This window comes from Diplotaxodon limnothrissa, linkage group LG1, assembly GCF_057381915.1.
Source record: "Diplotaxodon limnothrissa isolate DT_005_m linkage group LG1, D_limnothrissa_male_GT1.1, whole genome shotgun sequence".
Classification (NCBI taxonomy): domain Eukaryota; kingdom Metazoa; phylum Chordata; class Actinopteri; order Cichliformes; family Cichlidae; genus Diplotaxodon; species Diplotaxodon limnothrissa.
In genome coordinates, this window is record NC_140596.1 from 28068573 (window position 1) to 28084085 (window position 15513).

At 42.7% G+C, this 15513-nt stretch overlaps 2 protein-coding genes across 4 annotated transcripts in view; both read right to left on the reverse strand.

Moving 5' to 3' along the window:
• pla2r1 (phospholipase A2 receptor 1) overlaps nucleotides 1-2622 on the reverse strand; it is a 31410-nt gene extending 28788 nt beyond the window's left edge. The window contains exons 1-4 of one of the 2 annotated variants that reach the window (XM_085356412.1): nucleotides 2325-2622; nucleotides 841-1221; nucleotides 583-756; nucleotides 283-447 (exon numbers count right to left, since the gene is read on the reverse strand). In XM_085356412.1, coding sequence (XP_085212538.1) covers nucleotides 283-447; nucleotides 583-756; nucleotides 841-1221; nucleotides 2325-2472 — 868 coding nt within the window. In that variant the 5' untranslated portion in view covers nucleotides 2473-2622. Of the gene's footprint in view, nucleotides 1-282; nucleotides 757-840; nucleotides 1222-2324 lie in introns of both variants that reach the window. The other variant, XM_085356404.1, reaches the window with a different exon arrangement.
• Nucleotides 2623-4137: 1515 nt separating this feature from the next.
• itgb6 (integrin, beta 6) lies at nucleotides 4138-14397 on the reverse strand. 2 transcript variants are annotated; one of them, XM_085356432.1, is made up of 15 exons: nucleotides 14343-14397; nucleotides 13939-14018; nucleotides 13562-13760; nucleotides 13216-13462; nucleotides 12918-13083; nucleotides 12656-12817; nucleotides 12423-12518; nucleotides 12082-12171; nucleotides 10767-10901; nucleotides 8751-9165; nucleotides 8441-8663; nucleotides 7870-7964; nucleotides 5845-5961; nucleotides 5596-5762; nucleotides 4138-4236 (listed from the first exon to the last, which is right to left on the reverse strand). In XM_085356432.1, exons 1-15 carry the CDS (start codon nucleotides 14395-14397, stop codon nucleotides 4138-4140), a joined length of 2346 nt encoding a protein of 781 aa, XP_085212558.1. The 2 variants fall into 2 exon arrangements, with proteins under 2 accessions (XP_085212558.1, XP_085212550.1); XM_085356424.1 differs by having other exon boundaries at nucleotides 13939-14021.
• Nucleotides 14398-15513: the final 1116 nt, after the last annotated feature.

Genomic DNA, 15513 nt, shown 5'->3' on the forward strand with positions numbered 1-15513 from the left:
GCATGTAGACGTGCACATGCTCACGAGGATAATTAGAATGGGGAAGAAAGGTAGTTTAACGAGAATGTATGGATGAAAATGCCTTTGTGATTCCACAGGTCAGCAGAGAATGATAAGACTGCTTTGAGCTCATAGGAAGGCAAGAGTAACGCAGGTAACTGCAACAAAGGTATGCAGAAGAGCATCTCTGAATGCACAACACTACAGCAGCAGAAGACCACGCTGGGTGGCACTCATCCTAGATAAAAACAGTTTTAGTGTCTTTTTTAACATGTGCGGTACCTCTGATATACTTGTGCTCTGCCAGGCTGGTGATGCTGAGCAAATTTCCACCTTGGGCCTGGCAGGTAGACAGCGCCTGACTCCAGGTTTGGATAGTGTACAGGTTGAACTGGTAACATGCGCGCAACTCCTGGTTTGACTCCCAGAAGTGCTCACAACCGGAAACTATGAAAAAACAGACAAATGAAAACTGATAAGCACAAAGGTAAAGTGACGAAGATAACATGAGCACGCAGCAACAACGGCCTGTGATGACTTGTCTTCCTTTCTTGCACTGGTGCGTCTGTGTGTCTGGTTTACCTTGCACTGGACAGAAACCCCATCTTTCGCCTTTATCGTAGCGAGAGGTGGCTGAGCACCACAGAAGGTGGTCCTCACGCCCCTCAGTAGTACACTCAGAGTACCATTGGTTGTTGTATTTAAAAGGAAAGGCACAAGGCATTCCATGTGCATTCCCCAACAAAGTGTGGATATCTGTAAACAAAACATGCCAAGTTTCACTTGATGTCAGAAATATCTTGTGCAGACAAGGCACACAGGAAGTTTTGGGTTGTTTACCTTCATATGGATATGAGCAGGGACCCTCTCTGGGAGTGTTGTACCTCTTCCACTGATGGTAAATGTTTTTCTTTACCGCGACTAAACCTCGAACCACAGTCACCCTCCACTGGGACGCTCCATACAGCATGTTTCCGCTGCAGCGCCACCACAGCACGGGGAGGGACACATCGCACTCGAACATCCCGAGGGGCTGCGTCGAGTCGGAAATGTTGAGGCCCAGGCACGCGCTGGTGCCCAGATTGAAGAGACGATGCTGGGAGACCCACTTCCACAGCATGCGGCGCGTCGGACGCTCGCAGTCCTCCAGCACTAGTTTCGAGCGATTTGCTGAGATGCACTGCTTCAGCGGCTCACTCTCCAGGATAAACAGACCTTTCTCTGGTAGGAAGTGATTGAAAACGGGGCAATGTGGGGCAATTCATGTGAACGTGTGCCGTAAACAACAGGGAATGCATTCAGCTTCAGAGATCAAAAAGTAAAGTACAAAGACATGCTTTTCCGCATTTCCATATCTGACGGAGCAATATTCAAGCTCGAGGAAGGCCTTGTGTTTAGAAACAAATCATGGTCTTTTGTAACTGGATACTCAAACAAAGAGAGAGGATGATTCCAAGCAGCGGAGATGAAAAGAGTGTGAATGAATCATCTCTTCCTGCATCTTGCTAGTTTGTACAGACAAAGAAAATCAGCATTATATGTTACCGGATCTAAAACAAATAACTAAAATTGTTCGGTGAGAATTTACATGGCTCAATTGGTTTAAAAAAAAGATGCTGGTGTGCACATCCATCACCAAAAGGGCATTTTCAGTGTCCAGATATTCTTCCTCTGCGTTTTTAATGTGCACACTGTATTTGATTGCATTCTGGACGAGAACATGGGCTGATCTGAACAAAAGTAAACAAACTGTGGTTGCTGCTCATAACTTTCCTTACAGTTCAGTAAGTTGCAGATATTTATGACTAACTCGTCGTTTAAACATGCCCAGATCTTCACCTTTAAGAAGCTGGATATGCCAATATGATGCAAAGCTCTCTAAAACGCGGGGATGTAAGATGGCGAAAGATGGAGAAAATCAGCAGTCTCACACATGCAAAGGTGAATGTTTGACATTTTCCCAGAATAACCCAACTGCTTATCACTCGAATGACTCACTGGCCTATTGTGCTCATAATAAACAGACTGCATGCTCACATGCGCACACACACACACACACACACACACACGGGGGAGAATTGAGAAAAAAAACCCAGCAAGAAATGTGAGCCTGGTGCAGCTGTGGGGTTCAAACTGTGGTCCACAGACCTCTATTCAGACCTGAGGAGAGTTTAGGTGAGTCTTTAGATCACCCCCTCCATGCACAATTCCCTGATGTTAAACAACATCTTCATGAAATATGAAAAAAGGGAACTACTACATGCGTTATGCGTCCCATCATGTAGGCAATTAAACTTCTACTAAGGGACCAGCTGGTAACTTACTGTAAAACTCCACGAGCTGTTTTTTCTCCAGGACTTCATCGTCCTCGTCTTCAGTGACACACACACAGCCTTTCGCCAACAACACAGTCACGCAAATAATCGCCAGAACAGGCGCGGAGTCCACGCAGCGGTACAACTGGATGAACATTTCGACAGCGGGATGCAGCGTTGGAGAGCCAATGTCCGCACATTCCGAAGATCAGAGGCGCAGGGGGTGTTTGGGGGGTTTCTTTTTTTCCCTTCTTCTTTCTTTCTTTCCTCCCCTCGTACAAAAACTTCCTCCGTCGAGTCTGGTTTTTCAGCGGGGAAACAGCGACGTCACGTCTGACGGAGGAGCCGCTGCTGTCCGGCCTGAAAGCTGCATTCCTGCCGCTCAGGACTGTTTTCGCTGGGGCAGAGCCACAAGTCTGTATTTAGACTTGACCGAAGAAAAAAACAGACAGAGGGCAGACAGACAGTTTGTCTGTAAGCTGTGTAAAGTACATGACTGTGAACAGACTGCTCTCAGGTAAACTACACACAGCAAACTGTAGCCTACAGCTGTGTCATGTCTGGGACAGGCACTCAGATATCAACAAGTACTCTGGAGTTAGGCTATGCTAAGAAAATCTATCTTTCATATTGCCTCTGTTATGTATATTTAGAGTTAACAAAAGACTTTGTATGCTTGTCACAATGTGTAATGCCTCCAACACATATAACACGTAAAAAAACAAAAAACAAAATTAAGCGTACAGGTTTTGGTGTGACCTGTAAAGGTACACAACTTTGGAATAGCTAAAAACAACAGCACTTGCGCTAAAATATGTCTTATACTGCACCTTGTATGGCAAGGATCGCTCAAAAGTTTTAACAACTCTCTATGTGAAGTTTATGGTATTATTTTTTTTGTGCCACTCTCTGGATGTATTGGATTAGTGTTATTTTTATGATAGGATTCCTCTGGCAATTTTAGGATATTGAGTCATTTATGTTGGGATTCACGTATATCTTATTTGCGCTGAATCCTCCTCTGTTCCAGCCCCGTTCCCCATTCCCTCATCCCTATGAAACCTGCTCCTTTATACTAAGTTAAAGGTTGTGTGTGAAAGGAATTTCCCATCTGTGGGGATAAATAAAGCACCCTAGCTTATTGCAATTTCAGTCAGATTTGCAAACAAGTAATCAAACTGACACACATTGAATAAAGGGCCTTAGTATCCAGGGCAAGTTGCCTTGTTAAAAAATGGAAACCCTGAGCACTGTGTGATCCCACTGTAAGCAAAATAAATTTTAAATTTTGTTTCTTGCAGGTAAATCAAATCAGTCTGCTCACTCTTTGTGAGAACTGTGTTGTAACCTGCATTTAAAACCCAAATTGCAGAGGAGTCATTTCAAAAATGCCAAATCCAACTTTAATTATGTGCCACATACCATTAAAAAAAAAAACTCAGAACAACAGTTATTAAAATTAAAGGCTCAGCCTTGTTTTACAGTAAAACAATCGACACATTATTACCAAAAAAACATCTCTTACACCTGTATATTTATACATTTTCATTCAGTAGTAGATCACTTGTAGTGTAGACTTCTCCTTTACCAAGTTGCAAGTTGCAGTACATGTAGGGCCATGCAATAGAAATGTCCAGTGTTTGACAGTACAGTGCACTTCTACAGCAGCAAATTCATCTCGCAGTGTTTGTCTGTTCACAGTGTTGTCTACTGTGCTAGGACATCTCTGAATTAACACAGGGATTCGTACAAAAACTATTCTCTGTCTCATACACACACAAAGTCACACACTTAAGTGCACTCAGACGCATCCAGTTCGTCATCAGTAGTGATTCATTGTGATAGTCTTTTCTTTCTGTGCATTTTTATAAGTTACATTTCTGTATGTAGATGTTGAGCTCCTGAACAGAGGGTTGGTCCCCTGAAAGAAAACAAAGAAAGAACACAATGACGTTTAGATTTTTACAGATGCCACAGAAAGACCAAAACCAACAACACACTAGTCCTGTAAACCTTCCAAACTGCCTGAAGCTCATTTGGCCCAAATCAGAAATCTCAGTGAGCTTGTTTAATGTTAAAGTTAATGATAGCACAGTTTAAAAAAAGACTGAAGTATGGAAGGGTTGCAGTAGAAGCCTCTTTTTCTCTCTAAAAAGAACACGGCAGCACAGTTTAGGTTTGCAAAGTTGCATGTGAACAAACCACACGATTTCTGGAACAATGTCCTGTGGACAGATGAGACCAAAGTGCAGATGTTTGGCTGTAATGCACGGCACCACATTTGGAAAAAACAACAACACAGAATATCAGCACAAACACCTCATACCAACTGTCAAACAATGTGGTGGAGGGGTGATGATTTGGTCTCGGTTTGCAGTCGCAGGACCGGGGCACCTTGCAGTCATTGGGTCCACCATGAACTCTTCTGTATACCAAAGTGTTCTAGAGTCAGATGTGATGCCATCTCTCTGACAGCTAAAGTTTCAGAGAGATGGCCCAAGTAGATCAGTAAATCTACAACAGAATGGCTGAAACCAAAGTCCAGACCTCGACCTGCCTGAAATGCTGTTACAGTAACTTTTCAATTCTATTCTATTCTATTTTATTTATATAGTGCGAAATCACAACACCAGTCACCTCAAGGTGCTTTATATTGTAAAGTAGACCCTACAATACAACACAGAAAACCCCAACAATCACACGATACCCTATGAGCAAGGCGACAATGGAAAGGATAAACTCCCTTTTAACAGGAAGAAACCTCCAGCAGAACCAGGCTCAGGGAGGGGCGGCCCCAACCTGCCGCGACCGGTTGGGGTGAAGGGAGGAAGATAAGACAAAAGACATGCTGTGGAAGAGAGCCGGAGATTAATAATAACTAATGATTAAACCCAGAGACGTGTATAAACACATAGAGAGTGGAAAAGGTGACTGTGCATTAATGAATACCTACAAGCCCCAATGACCTGAAGCACAGTTGTAAAAAACAGTGGGCAAAAATTCCACCGCAACAATCTTAGAGACTGATAAAGTCACACAGAATTTTTTTCTCTATTTGTTGCTGCCAAAGGTGTTTCTACAAGCTACCGAGTCACGGGATGTATGTCAGTGAATATTAGTGGGAACAGTTTAGTTATGAGAGACACCTCGCCATCAGACTTTGTCCACCCTTTTGAATATCTAATGAATGTCTAATACATTATTTTGCTTTTTAATTATTCATCTGAGCCCAACAAAAAGATATTAGAAAGAATAAAAGCGAAGTCATCCACGGTCTTACCGACTGCCAGTTTGCCTTTGCCCTCTCAGCCTCAAACTTGGCCACCTCCTTTTGGTCATGGACTGACACCAACACCTTCCACACACCCAGCAGGATCAGGCCGATACAGACGACAGAAAGGGAGACCCCGAGAAGAATCATGGGGATGTTGGGTGGCTCTGGACATCCTGAGACAGGACATGAGAGCGAGATGAGACTTGCACCGGGAGTATCTTTCACTTTAGTCGTCTACGTTGGTGTCAAGCTTACCGTACATCTGCAGATCATAGGCAGTGGTGTCCGTCTCACCTTCCACCACTTTAAATGACGCCCAGCACTCATTCTTCATCATAAACGTGCACGACATAGAAGGACTCTTGTCATAATCTGTGAGGAAATGTGAACATACATATCCATAAGGTAAGGCTATCATCTTCCCTTTGACATTGTGCTGAGAATGTCAGATGATATACTCTGCTCTGTTGTGCTGTCAGTGTGACTTCATTATCTAAGACTAGAATCTGGTGTGTGTGGACCGAACCATTGTGTTTCACATCTGAAGCTTGAAAATCTTCTGTGATAATCAGATATGCCTCTCAGCTTGCACAAGTACAGCGGCTTTAAAATCAACTCTACAAAGGAAGACCAGGTTCTTTGGCTATTCACAGGCACCATAATAGCTTTGCCTGTACAACAAGGTAAATAATATGTTCCCCATTGTTCCACACTGCCCAAAAGGACATGGATGGCGTTGTGTTAGAGAGGGGGGGTGCAGACTTCACAGAGACACCCGAGTCAATGGAGGTCAGCATTCCTCCAAAGCAGCGACCCTGGCTGAAACTTAGCAGGCCTCTGTGTTGATAGCACCACCATGAATAAGAACCCTTGCAGGACAGGGAGGCAAAAACTTGATGTTATTTGATTTTAATATATTTTGCTTGGTTTTAAGGAGTTGCTACATTTTAGCACATTTAAAAAAAAGCTATTTTAAATATTTTGCTCCTGGCCATTCTTCAAAATATGTCATATATGTTTTGAAGGTTTTCTTTCATTAATTACTATTTACCCACTAAGGGGCGTTAACCTGCATAGACTTAAAACCTGCATGAGATCCAGTATCTCTTGGTGGCAGTTAAAAACCAGCTTTATTTGATTGATTTAAATCAATACCAGTAACTAAGGATTGTTAACATGCATAGACTTGAAACATTCGTTGACAGTTGCAAGCAGGTCCTGTTTTGCAAATTCTTCCTTGTGAACATCATACAAGAGAGTCTGATATACAGATTTAGGTGTCAAATTGCCGTTTACCCCACAGCGAGTTTGTGAACATGAATTGCAAAAAGTAACCAAACAGAAGTGAAAAAGCAATTTCTCTCAACAGTCAACAGGCTGTCCTTCTAGCTGTGGATTCACACAGTTTTCATACCGTCGCTTGCAGTGTATTGTACTATCAGGCCAGAGAGACCTGTGGATTTAAAGGTGTCACAGGACTCAAACAAATGAAGGTCAAGGTCAAATGCTTAGTCAACCTAGGTACTCATATCCCCCAAGGCCTAGTATATTGTTGTGAAGTTTGAAGATGATCCATAAAAAATTGTGGGTGATAGTTTTTACTGATTTTCACATTTTGAGTGACCTTGACCCGATTTTCAACAAAATGAAATCAGTTCAAGCTGTTACTGGCATCTACAATCACAAAAAAATATTTGAAAATGATATCTTGAAAACTGTGGACACTAGGCTGCTTACATCCTCCTTCTCTTTGGGGGAGAGAATAATTGTTTTGTGTTACTGAACCAGGAATACCTGGAAGGCCTAAATACCAGCTAGCTCTTTCTGATGTAACACCCTGAAAAGGCAGGACTGGGTTTTTTAGCCACACCACCTGCTCAACTTGCCAGATTAGTCTCACTGTGACTTTGTCCTTTTGTCTGAAATGCAAGTCAAACTGTTTGGTCATCATTTTTGACTCAGTGGAGGAGTGATCTAAAAATAACAGTAGTCTTGAAAACCTTTGCGGGGCTTTCCAACAAGATAACATTGAATAAGGAAGGGCCGAACTTAAAGCAGATATGGTTTTATGACTTTTATAGCCAGAGTTAGAAAATGTATCGATTGCACCTTGTAGAGCGACATTACTAGAGACAAATGGGAAGGTTTGTATGTGGTGATTTAGTGATTTACCCCATTAGGTAAGTAAGTTTAGTTTAGGTTACGGTTAGAGTTCAGTGAGTTAGACTAAGAAGCTGAATGAAAGTAAAGTAACAACAGGTAAGTTAGGGAATCCTTTACCTCCTGTTGTATTGATGGAAATTGTAGTAGCGCTGCACCTTTGATCACATGACTCAGCATCATCCTGATCTTGAAGATGGCACTCTACACAGGTCCTAGTGTTGAAATGAGCAGGAAAACGAAAGGTTAAGATGATGCAGCAAGCATTTCTTGAGGCTTCAATCACTGACACGGGGCGAAAGGAGAAATCACAGTTGTGGTCACTTATCAGCTTTTTTCCCAAGGCTTCTCTCACTCTCTATCACGGGTTCCCCCCCTCCACAGTAAGAGTAGTATCAAATGGTCCTGGCCCTGACAGCTGCTTTACAATGAAGAAAGGAAATCTCTCAATGCTGTGTTGGGGACATTAGTATCTTTTGAAGTTACATGGAAGGTGTAGACACATGTGAACAACAGGACCAGAACCTGATATGCCTGAACTCCAAAGAGCAGACAGATCACGCGGCGCAAGGAGACGATATCTTGTATCTCTGAGGTAAAGAAATACCAATCACCGAGGTGACGCTGACAAAATACTCGACATTACACCCTCGTTCGGCTGAAAGAAGCGATGGAATGAGTGCGCTCTCACCTTGCAGATGTACAGGAGCTTCCACAGGTTGGACACTTCTCACACTTGTCCCCAGATGCTCCGGGTACAGTGCAGACACAGTGGCCACATACACATTTCCCCCTGCCGCTGCAAAGTGAGCCATCCTTAGATGTGCACGCCTCCATGCTGGTGCTGCAGTTACAGTACTGCCCTTTCCATCCGTGTTCACAAACACACTCTCCGCAGTCGCACACTCCATGGCCTACAAACAAGAAATCTTCATTTATAATAAAAGGCTTTCCACAAAAACACATGAATAAGTCAGAAGCATTCGCATGAAGTTACTCACCTCCGCAGAGCTCCCCACGGAAGAGAACACAGGAGTAATTGTCACACTCGCAGTAGGGACCGTAGATGCGCCCAAAACTGGATGCATGACACACACACTGTCCACAGTAGCACTGCCCCTGACCACTGCATATTTCAGACTGATTGTTTGCGAGGCAGTTGCTCAACAAAGTGCTCTCCTCATTGCATTCGCACTGCGCTCCCAGGAAGCCCGGCTGACATATGCACACGCCGCACTGGAAAACCCCCTGGCCTTCAGTGCACTGGCTGCTGTCTGACTTTGGAGGCTCACAGTCACAGGAACAAAGGGACTGCACTTCTATCTCCAAACTGTCCTGAAGGCCTACAGGTCTGAGGGAAAAGTGCCGAACTCCTGACAGGCATCCCAGAAGCTCCACAGACACATTGAACACTACCTGAGGAGCAAAAACAAGGAGGGCATCAAATTAAGATCAAACTAAGAACAGACTGCAAATATTCTGCCTGCGAAAAGTCAGCGCTATTAATCCCCACAGCAACGCCATTGATAATTGGGGGCTTTTTCATCTGTTTTAGACAGCACAGCTAAGAGAGAGAGGAAAAACTTCGGATTTGAACCAGCTAAACAAGATCATTAAGCCCTGATGTTGGTGAAAGTAAGTAAACTAGTTCCTCCGTTCTTCTTCTTCTTTCAGCTGCTTCCTTTAGGGGTCGCCACAGCAGATCACCTATCTCCATTTCACGTATCTGTAGCATCGCCCTCTGTTACACCAACCTTCTGCATGTCCTCCTTCACTACATCCATGAATCTTCTGTCATCTTCCTATGTTCCTCCATCTTTAACTTTGTCCAATATATCCACCATCCCTCCTCTGCACATGCCCCCGGAGGAAGCCACCCGAGGGATTGATGAAGTCTTATCTAATCTAAGTTCTTATCCTGTCCTAGCGTGTTTTATGCATTTGTGTTTTGACAGACAAACTGGTTGATTTTTTTTCTCTCTCAGAAATATTGTCTGATCTATCAGTTACAAGTGCTAAAGCCTCAAATTCACCAGGTCTCCCTCTAATCAACATTAGTCTCTGACAAAAAACAACTTAAAAATTTCCAGATTTACACAACACATTCCTATCTGACCCAATCCAAACAATTCTTCAGGTACAACTAAGGCATGAATGTTGACGAGGCAGAGTGCACGTTGTGTTATTTTTCACCTGTCAGTCTGTGTATAGATTTTTTTTTTACATACTTTTACAAGTTTATAAAGCACTGCAGGTCTTGCAAAGTTCTCTGCATACACTAAAATTAAGCTTTTACTGTTGTAGTGAAAGACCGAACACAGAAAGACCTAACACTCTTGAGCTGTTAGGACTGTCTGTGTGTTAGAATAGTCTTTTGTCCCTTCCATTATTTAGTTTCACAGGCGTAACAACAACAGAACAAACACAGCATCCCATTCTCTCTCTGACACACGCTCCAAGTGCAAAAAAATAGCATACAATAATAATCGATACTCTTAATAGTATAATTCCAGCGTTTTGATCAGCACCATGGACAACATCCGGGGTCAGATGTCATGGGAATGAACGCTAACACTATTTTCTTCAGCTAAGCTCCCACAAACTCAAAACAGATTTAGCCTTGTTTCAGTTCGTGAGGAAAAATGTACACTGCATAAAAGCTAGGCTTTGATTCACAAGACAGAACCATGGGCATAGTGGAACTCCTATAGTATGTCCATTTCATCATAACACCATGATTATGAGCTTCCAGTATACTTTAGAGGAGAGGGCCCTCCTACCTTCAGGACCCAGGGATGATGCCCTCCTGATGCCTTGTGAGAATTAATGCCTTTGTTTAGTTTCCTTTAAGCTTTCAACTTTTGTTCACATTTAATCTTAAATATCTACATTTTTTATGTTATGTTTGGTGTTTCACTAGAATTGTTAATAACTGTTCTTGTCTGATGAGATAGTTTAATGAAAGGCACTTCAAAAAATTTTAAAAAATGAAGCAATTTGTAACAACAGCAACTCACCGTCTCTCCTGGTTTGATGTTGGAGCAGCGTTTTAGATCAGGGAGGATAGTTCCATTAGGGCAAACGGTTGTGAAAGACATGTGCAGCTCCTTCGTGGCTCCAAGGACCTCTAGTTCAATCTCTGAGCGAAGTTCCTGGAAAACAGATTATGTGTATTGTGAGCCATATGAGAACACAATGGGCAGCACACCTCGGTACTGATCAGGTTTCTCCTTCAAAAAAAGCAAAAAAAAAAAAAAAAAGCAAAACTAAGTTAACTAAAATCAAATCAGATTTTCCTTTTGTTCAGTCAAGATGAAGTGGGATTTCCAGCGCTGTCAGATGAATTATACTTTTCACCCTGCATTGACCTGACCTGACACCTCATGTCTAATTCTTTTTTGGGGGGGTGAGTCAGCATCCCAGGTGCGCTGCACTGTATAAAGCACCTGAAGAAAGTGTGACAGCTAACCTCAGCTTGAGAAAATAGTGTGCTTGACTGACTAATGAACTCTGTAACGGCCCGTCTGACTGCTAACAGAGGGCATATTGTGTGCTTCCTGGCTTTAGTGTTGGTAAGGAAGAAGAAAACCGGAGCACTTATGGGATACACCCAGCTGAGGATGGATTAAGTAGATAAAACGCATCTAAAGAGACTTCGCTGTTACTCATCAGAATTACAGGTGAGTGCAAGTACTCATCACCTGTGCAGTATCACTAAATAGTCCCCTGTTTGCACTGCGTTCCAGTTAAGCACCACATCTACAATCACTGTGATGACAGGGACTCTGCTAGTGCGGCAGAGACTAAATGTGGGTTTAAATGACGCAACCGATGAAGTAATTAGAGGACTGCACAACTACCAGTCATCGCCGCCAAGGGGGATTTACAAAACGACGCACGGTGGATGAGATGGGCAGAACGAAAACGACCAAGAGTGAGGAAAAAAGAGGCAGTGTGCGGGAGAGGGAGGGGAAGTTTAGAGCAAATCAGATTTGGAGGGGGCGAGGAGATGAAACGGTTGGGACAAGCAGAAACATGCTGGCCAACATGCTGATGCAGAGTGTTGGGAGGTAGAGGGGAAAATGTGATAGAAGAAAGAATAAAAGAAGGAAAAGAAATAATAACAAAGGGGTGGAGAAAATAAAAATAGTAACATACCAGTTTGCTATAGATACATTTTCGTGCCTGCACCATTAAATATTACTTGATTTAAAAAAAAAATTGTCTTATGACTTTTACACACACACACACACACACACACACACACACACACACACAAAGCCACACATCCACTCTGCCAGCACATCCTGATTATCAGGCCCTTTTATTTACTTTGTATGCTGTTACAATCAGTTCCAGGATGTTCCGCGAGTCTTTCGCCACGACTCCAACAGTGGCACCAGGTATGAGCTCTGCATAGTTCTAAGAGACACAGAAAACAAAACAAAAAAAACAGATAAACAGTAATGTCACTGTTACAAATACGGGAAGCTCATCACCACACATCTTCCCTAAAAGAACAGTACGAAAAGGAGTGTGGAAGAGAAACGGGGCCAGTTGTAACAAGTTGAATGCAACTCAGAAGATAAATATGCTAACCTCACAAACACTTGTGTTATTCAGCTCTCTAGTTTGATCTCTTCTAACAGGGAAAAAAACTAGGGAGCTGTTACCATGTAGTTGTCTTTCTGGTCTTCTGTCACTGCAAATATCAGCAAGATGTTGTTGTCCACCAGCTTATCAATCAGCTGACCAAGAGTTGGATATTCCTGAAAAAAAAAGGTTACATTTCTAAGAGGTTTCAGGTGATTATTTACCATGAGTTACCACAGTGTTAGAGGAGAAAGCCAAATAATAATGAAAAATAATAATCCTAGATGAATCAAATGATAAAATCAGGTTTTACATGCACTGTGGACTTTGAGTATTCATTGTTGGCATCCAGGTGACACTGCCCGTCATTGGGAATCACAATACCGGCCAGCCTGCTGTCCATCCCGAAGTGTGAGTTGCCATCGCTGACAAACACCAGCAAACGCATGGAGTTGTTCCTCCAGCCGATCTTGTCCTAGCAGGAGACACACAGCTGCTCTGAAAAAAACAGTTGGCGAGGTGGCGTCACAAATGAACGGCCGGCATCTTTGGAACCTTGAAATGGGAAATGTTACCCCACAAACGGCTGCTTGCATGATGGCGTCGAAACCACACTCCGTGTCGTCAATGTTTGCAGATATATGCTGCACGGCGATTATCTCGTTGAACTTGCTGGTGTTGCTCGTCAGAGACAAGACGTGCTTGTAGCCAAACGTCGGTAAGCAGGTGTTGTCTATACGGCTGTAATGTAACAAGACATTAAAAGCGAGCGTTAGAAGAGTAAGAGTGTCAGATTTACAAGATCAGAGCATTTTAAAAAAACAAAAAGAAACAAACTTCTACTCATGTTTAGATTTTTATTTTAATGTAAACCTGCACGGGTTGGCCAGTTCTTCTTCTGTGATCTTGATGAAGGGCAACAAGGGTTTCTCCACAAAAGAGCCAAAGCCCATTCGAAATTTACTCGTGAGCTTCGCCATTTCTTTTGACAAAGTAGAGCCCAAGTCTTTGATCATCTTCAGATCATCGATCATGGATGCTGACAGGTCCATCAGGTAGTACATGTCCACAGGATAGTCCTCTTTGTGTTGAACCTTCACCTGGAAGGTCACCTCACTGCCTGTGCGAGAAACAAAATCAGGCCACGTTTTATCTCTCTGAACTCAAAAAACTGCTTCAGAAGACAAATCGTCACTTCAGAAGATGTCCGACTGCATACCAGGTCGGAGCTTGAGGGACATTTTTTGAGGGAATATCTGTGTGCTATTAGTGCTGCCCATCTTCTTCCCAAGTGGCTGATCCTGGAGGATCTGGTGTTTGGAAACAGGGAACTGCAGCAGGTCCCTGGCACATCCCTTTTCCAGTAAGACATCCAGTGTGTCACATCTTTGTGTGACTGAAAACCAGTCTGTGAAATTCTGACAAACAAAGGGGAACATGTGACAAGTAGCAACCTCAGTTTGCAGGCTGTTTTACAGCAGGCCATAAAGATTATTACTTTGTCATCAGCGTCATCATGTAAATCAAACACGAGAAGATATTTTGCAAAAAATCACTTCACTTTAAATGTGACTGTCTTCTCGTATAGCTGCTCACCTCCTGTGTGCACCAGGCGCACTGGGGGCTGAGTTGCAGACAGTCGTCACAAGTCACAGTACTGCCGGCTGAACACAAACCTGCTGCACAGCACATAAAAAGGTAAGGGTTGTCAGCACAGACCAGAGTCCAACACTAGAAAAAGTCTGCATTTATGGTGTCATTTTTATTTACTTATTGATATGATTATTTTAATCTGTGTGTTTATTCTAATCCTTAGTAGTAGTAAATGTGTAGTCCAGTGTAGTAAATGTAACATAATTCTTGGTTTCAAATTTTAATACCTTCTCACAATAAAACATCCCAACCACTCTTCAGTGCCAAGACAGCATTGTTGACTTGCTCTTGAGTGACTACTACTTTGCAAATGAGCTTTTAAAAAGAAAGCCAGGACTTCAGCTTACCCTCCACGGCGTTGATCCAGTACCGGAGAATCAGGCTCAGCAGTAGAAGCCCCATCAGTCCGTGAGGTTACTGGTTGATAAGAAACACAAGGTGAATGTTTCAGGTTATTTCATAGCGCGTTAACAGGAGTGAAGCCTATCCAGCGTCATGGCTCCTCTCTTCAGCCAAACGTAGGCTACAATAAGAGAGGAGTTTGCTTTCCACCACCTGGATAGAGGAGGAGGAGGAGGTGAGGGGCTGCCTCTACCTGCCCTGCCTTTTTAAGTCAACTTCCGTCCAGGTGAGAACGCGAGGCGGGCGCGAGGAGAAAACAAACCGCAAGCAAACCGCTAGCTGATGTCTCCCCTTCTTATTTAGCTGTTCGTTAATGAATCAGGTTTGTTCCCACCGTCTGTGTCTGTGTATTAGTAAGGAATAAGATAGGAAATAGGAATTCTTAGTTAAAAGTAACGTGAAGCCAAAAATAAACGGCATTGCAAATAAATTAATAGGTAAATAAAAATATTAAAAAGGCCTATTTTTCTCCTAGAAATAATTAGCTTATTATTTCAAGCTAAATGCGTACTTCCCCTTTAATATCAGGAGGTAAAATCTTACAGTATATCACAGATTCAGGCGTGACAAATGTGTAATTGAATGTCTTTTCTACTTTAAAAAAAATATATATATATGTATATAAAGTAGGTAAAATTAGCTCCACCTTGCATCAGCTACAGTGTTTCTGTAGTATGAATGGCCTTTAAAAAATAGTCGTGTTTGTGTTATGTAAGTGTGAGTGACTTTCTTGTTAAGGCTAGATTGCTTGTAAATTTGAAACTGAAGTAAAAGTACAACATTCTGTTCTAATGAAGCATTAAATGTGGCTTAATCCTTCATATTAAGCTATGCCATTTTGTTATGAGCTAATGATAGCAAACTAGTGTTGCTTTTGAATGTACTCTCTTTCTCTCTGTTAGGCCATCCCCTTGAAGTCTCTGTGCTTTTAAAAATGTTGTTGTTCTCTGTGAGGCCCTGGCGGCGCACCTTGTCACTCTGGATTTGAAATATGAGATTGTTTATACCCTCATTACACTGCTGCTACAGTGTAATAGGCTAGAATTAAGCTACAGTCAAATGGGATCGCTGAAATTGTGTGTGGAGAGGAATAATAAAGTGCAGACAGGGCACGCC

What these genes read in the sequence shown, in the direction of transcription:
- itgb6 (XM_085356424.1), bottom strand. Translation starts at nt 14,397, where the DNA reads ATGGGGCTTCTACTGCTGAGCCTGATTCTCCGGTACTGGATCAACGCC. An exon ending in TGCAAGCAGCCGTTTGTGGG is followed by an intron (nt 12,818 to 12,917) that starts GTAACATTTCCC and finishes GTCTCCTGCTAG; the next exon opens with GACAAGATCGGCTGGAGGAA. An exon ending in AGCTCCTGTACATCTGCAAG is followed by an intron (nt 7,965 to 8,440) that starts GTGAGAGCGCAC and finishes TTTCAACACTAG; the next exon opens with GACCTGTGTAGAGTGCCATC.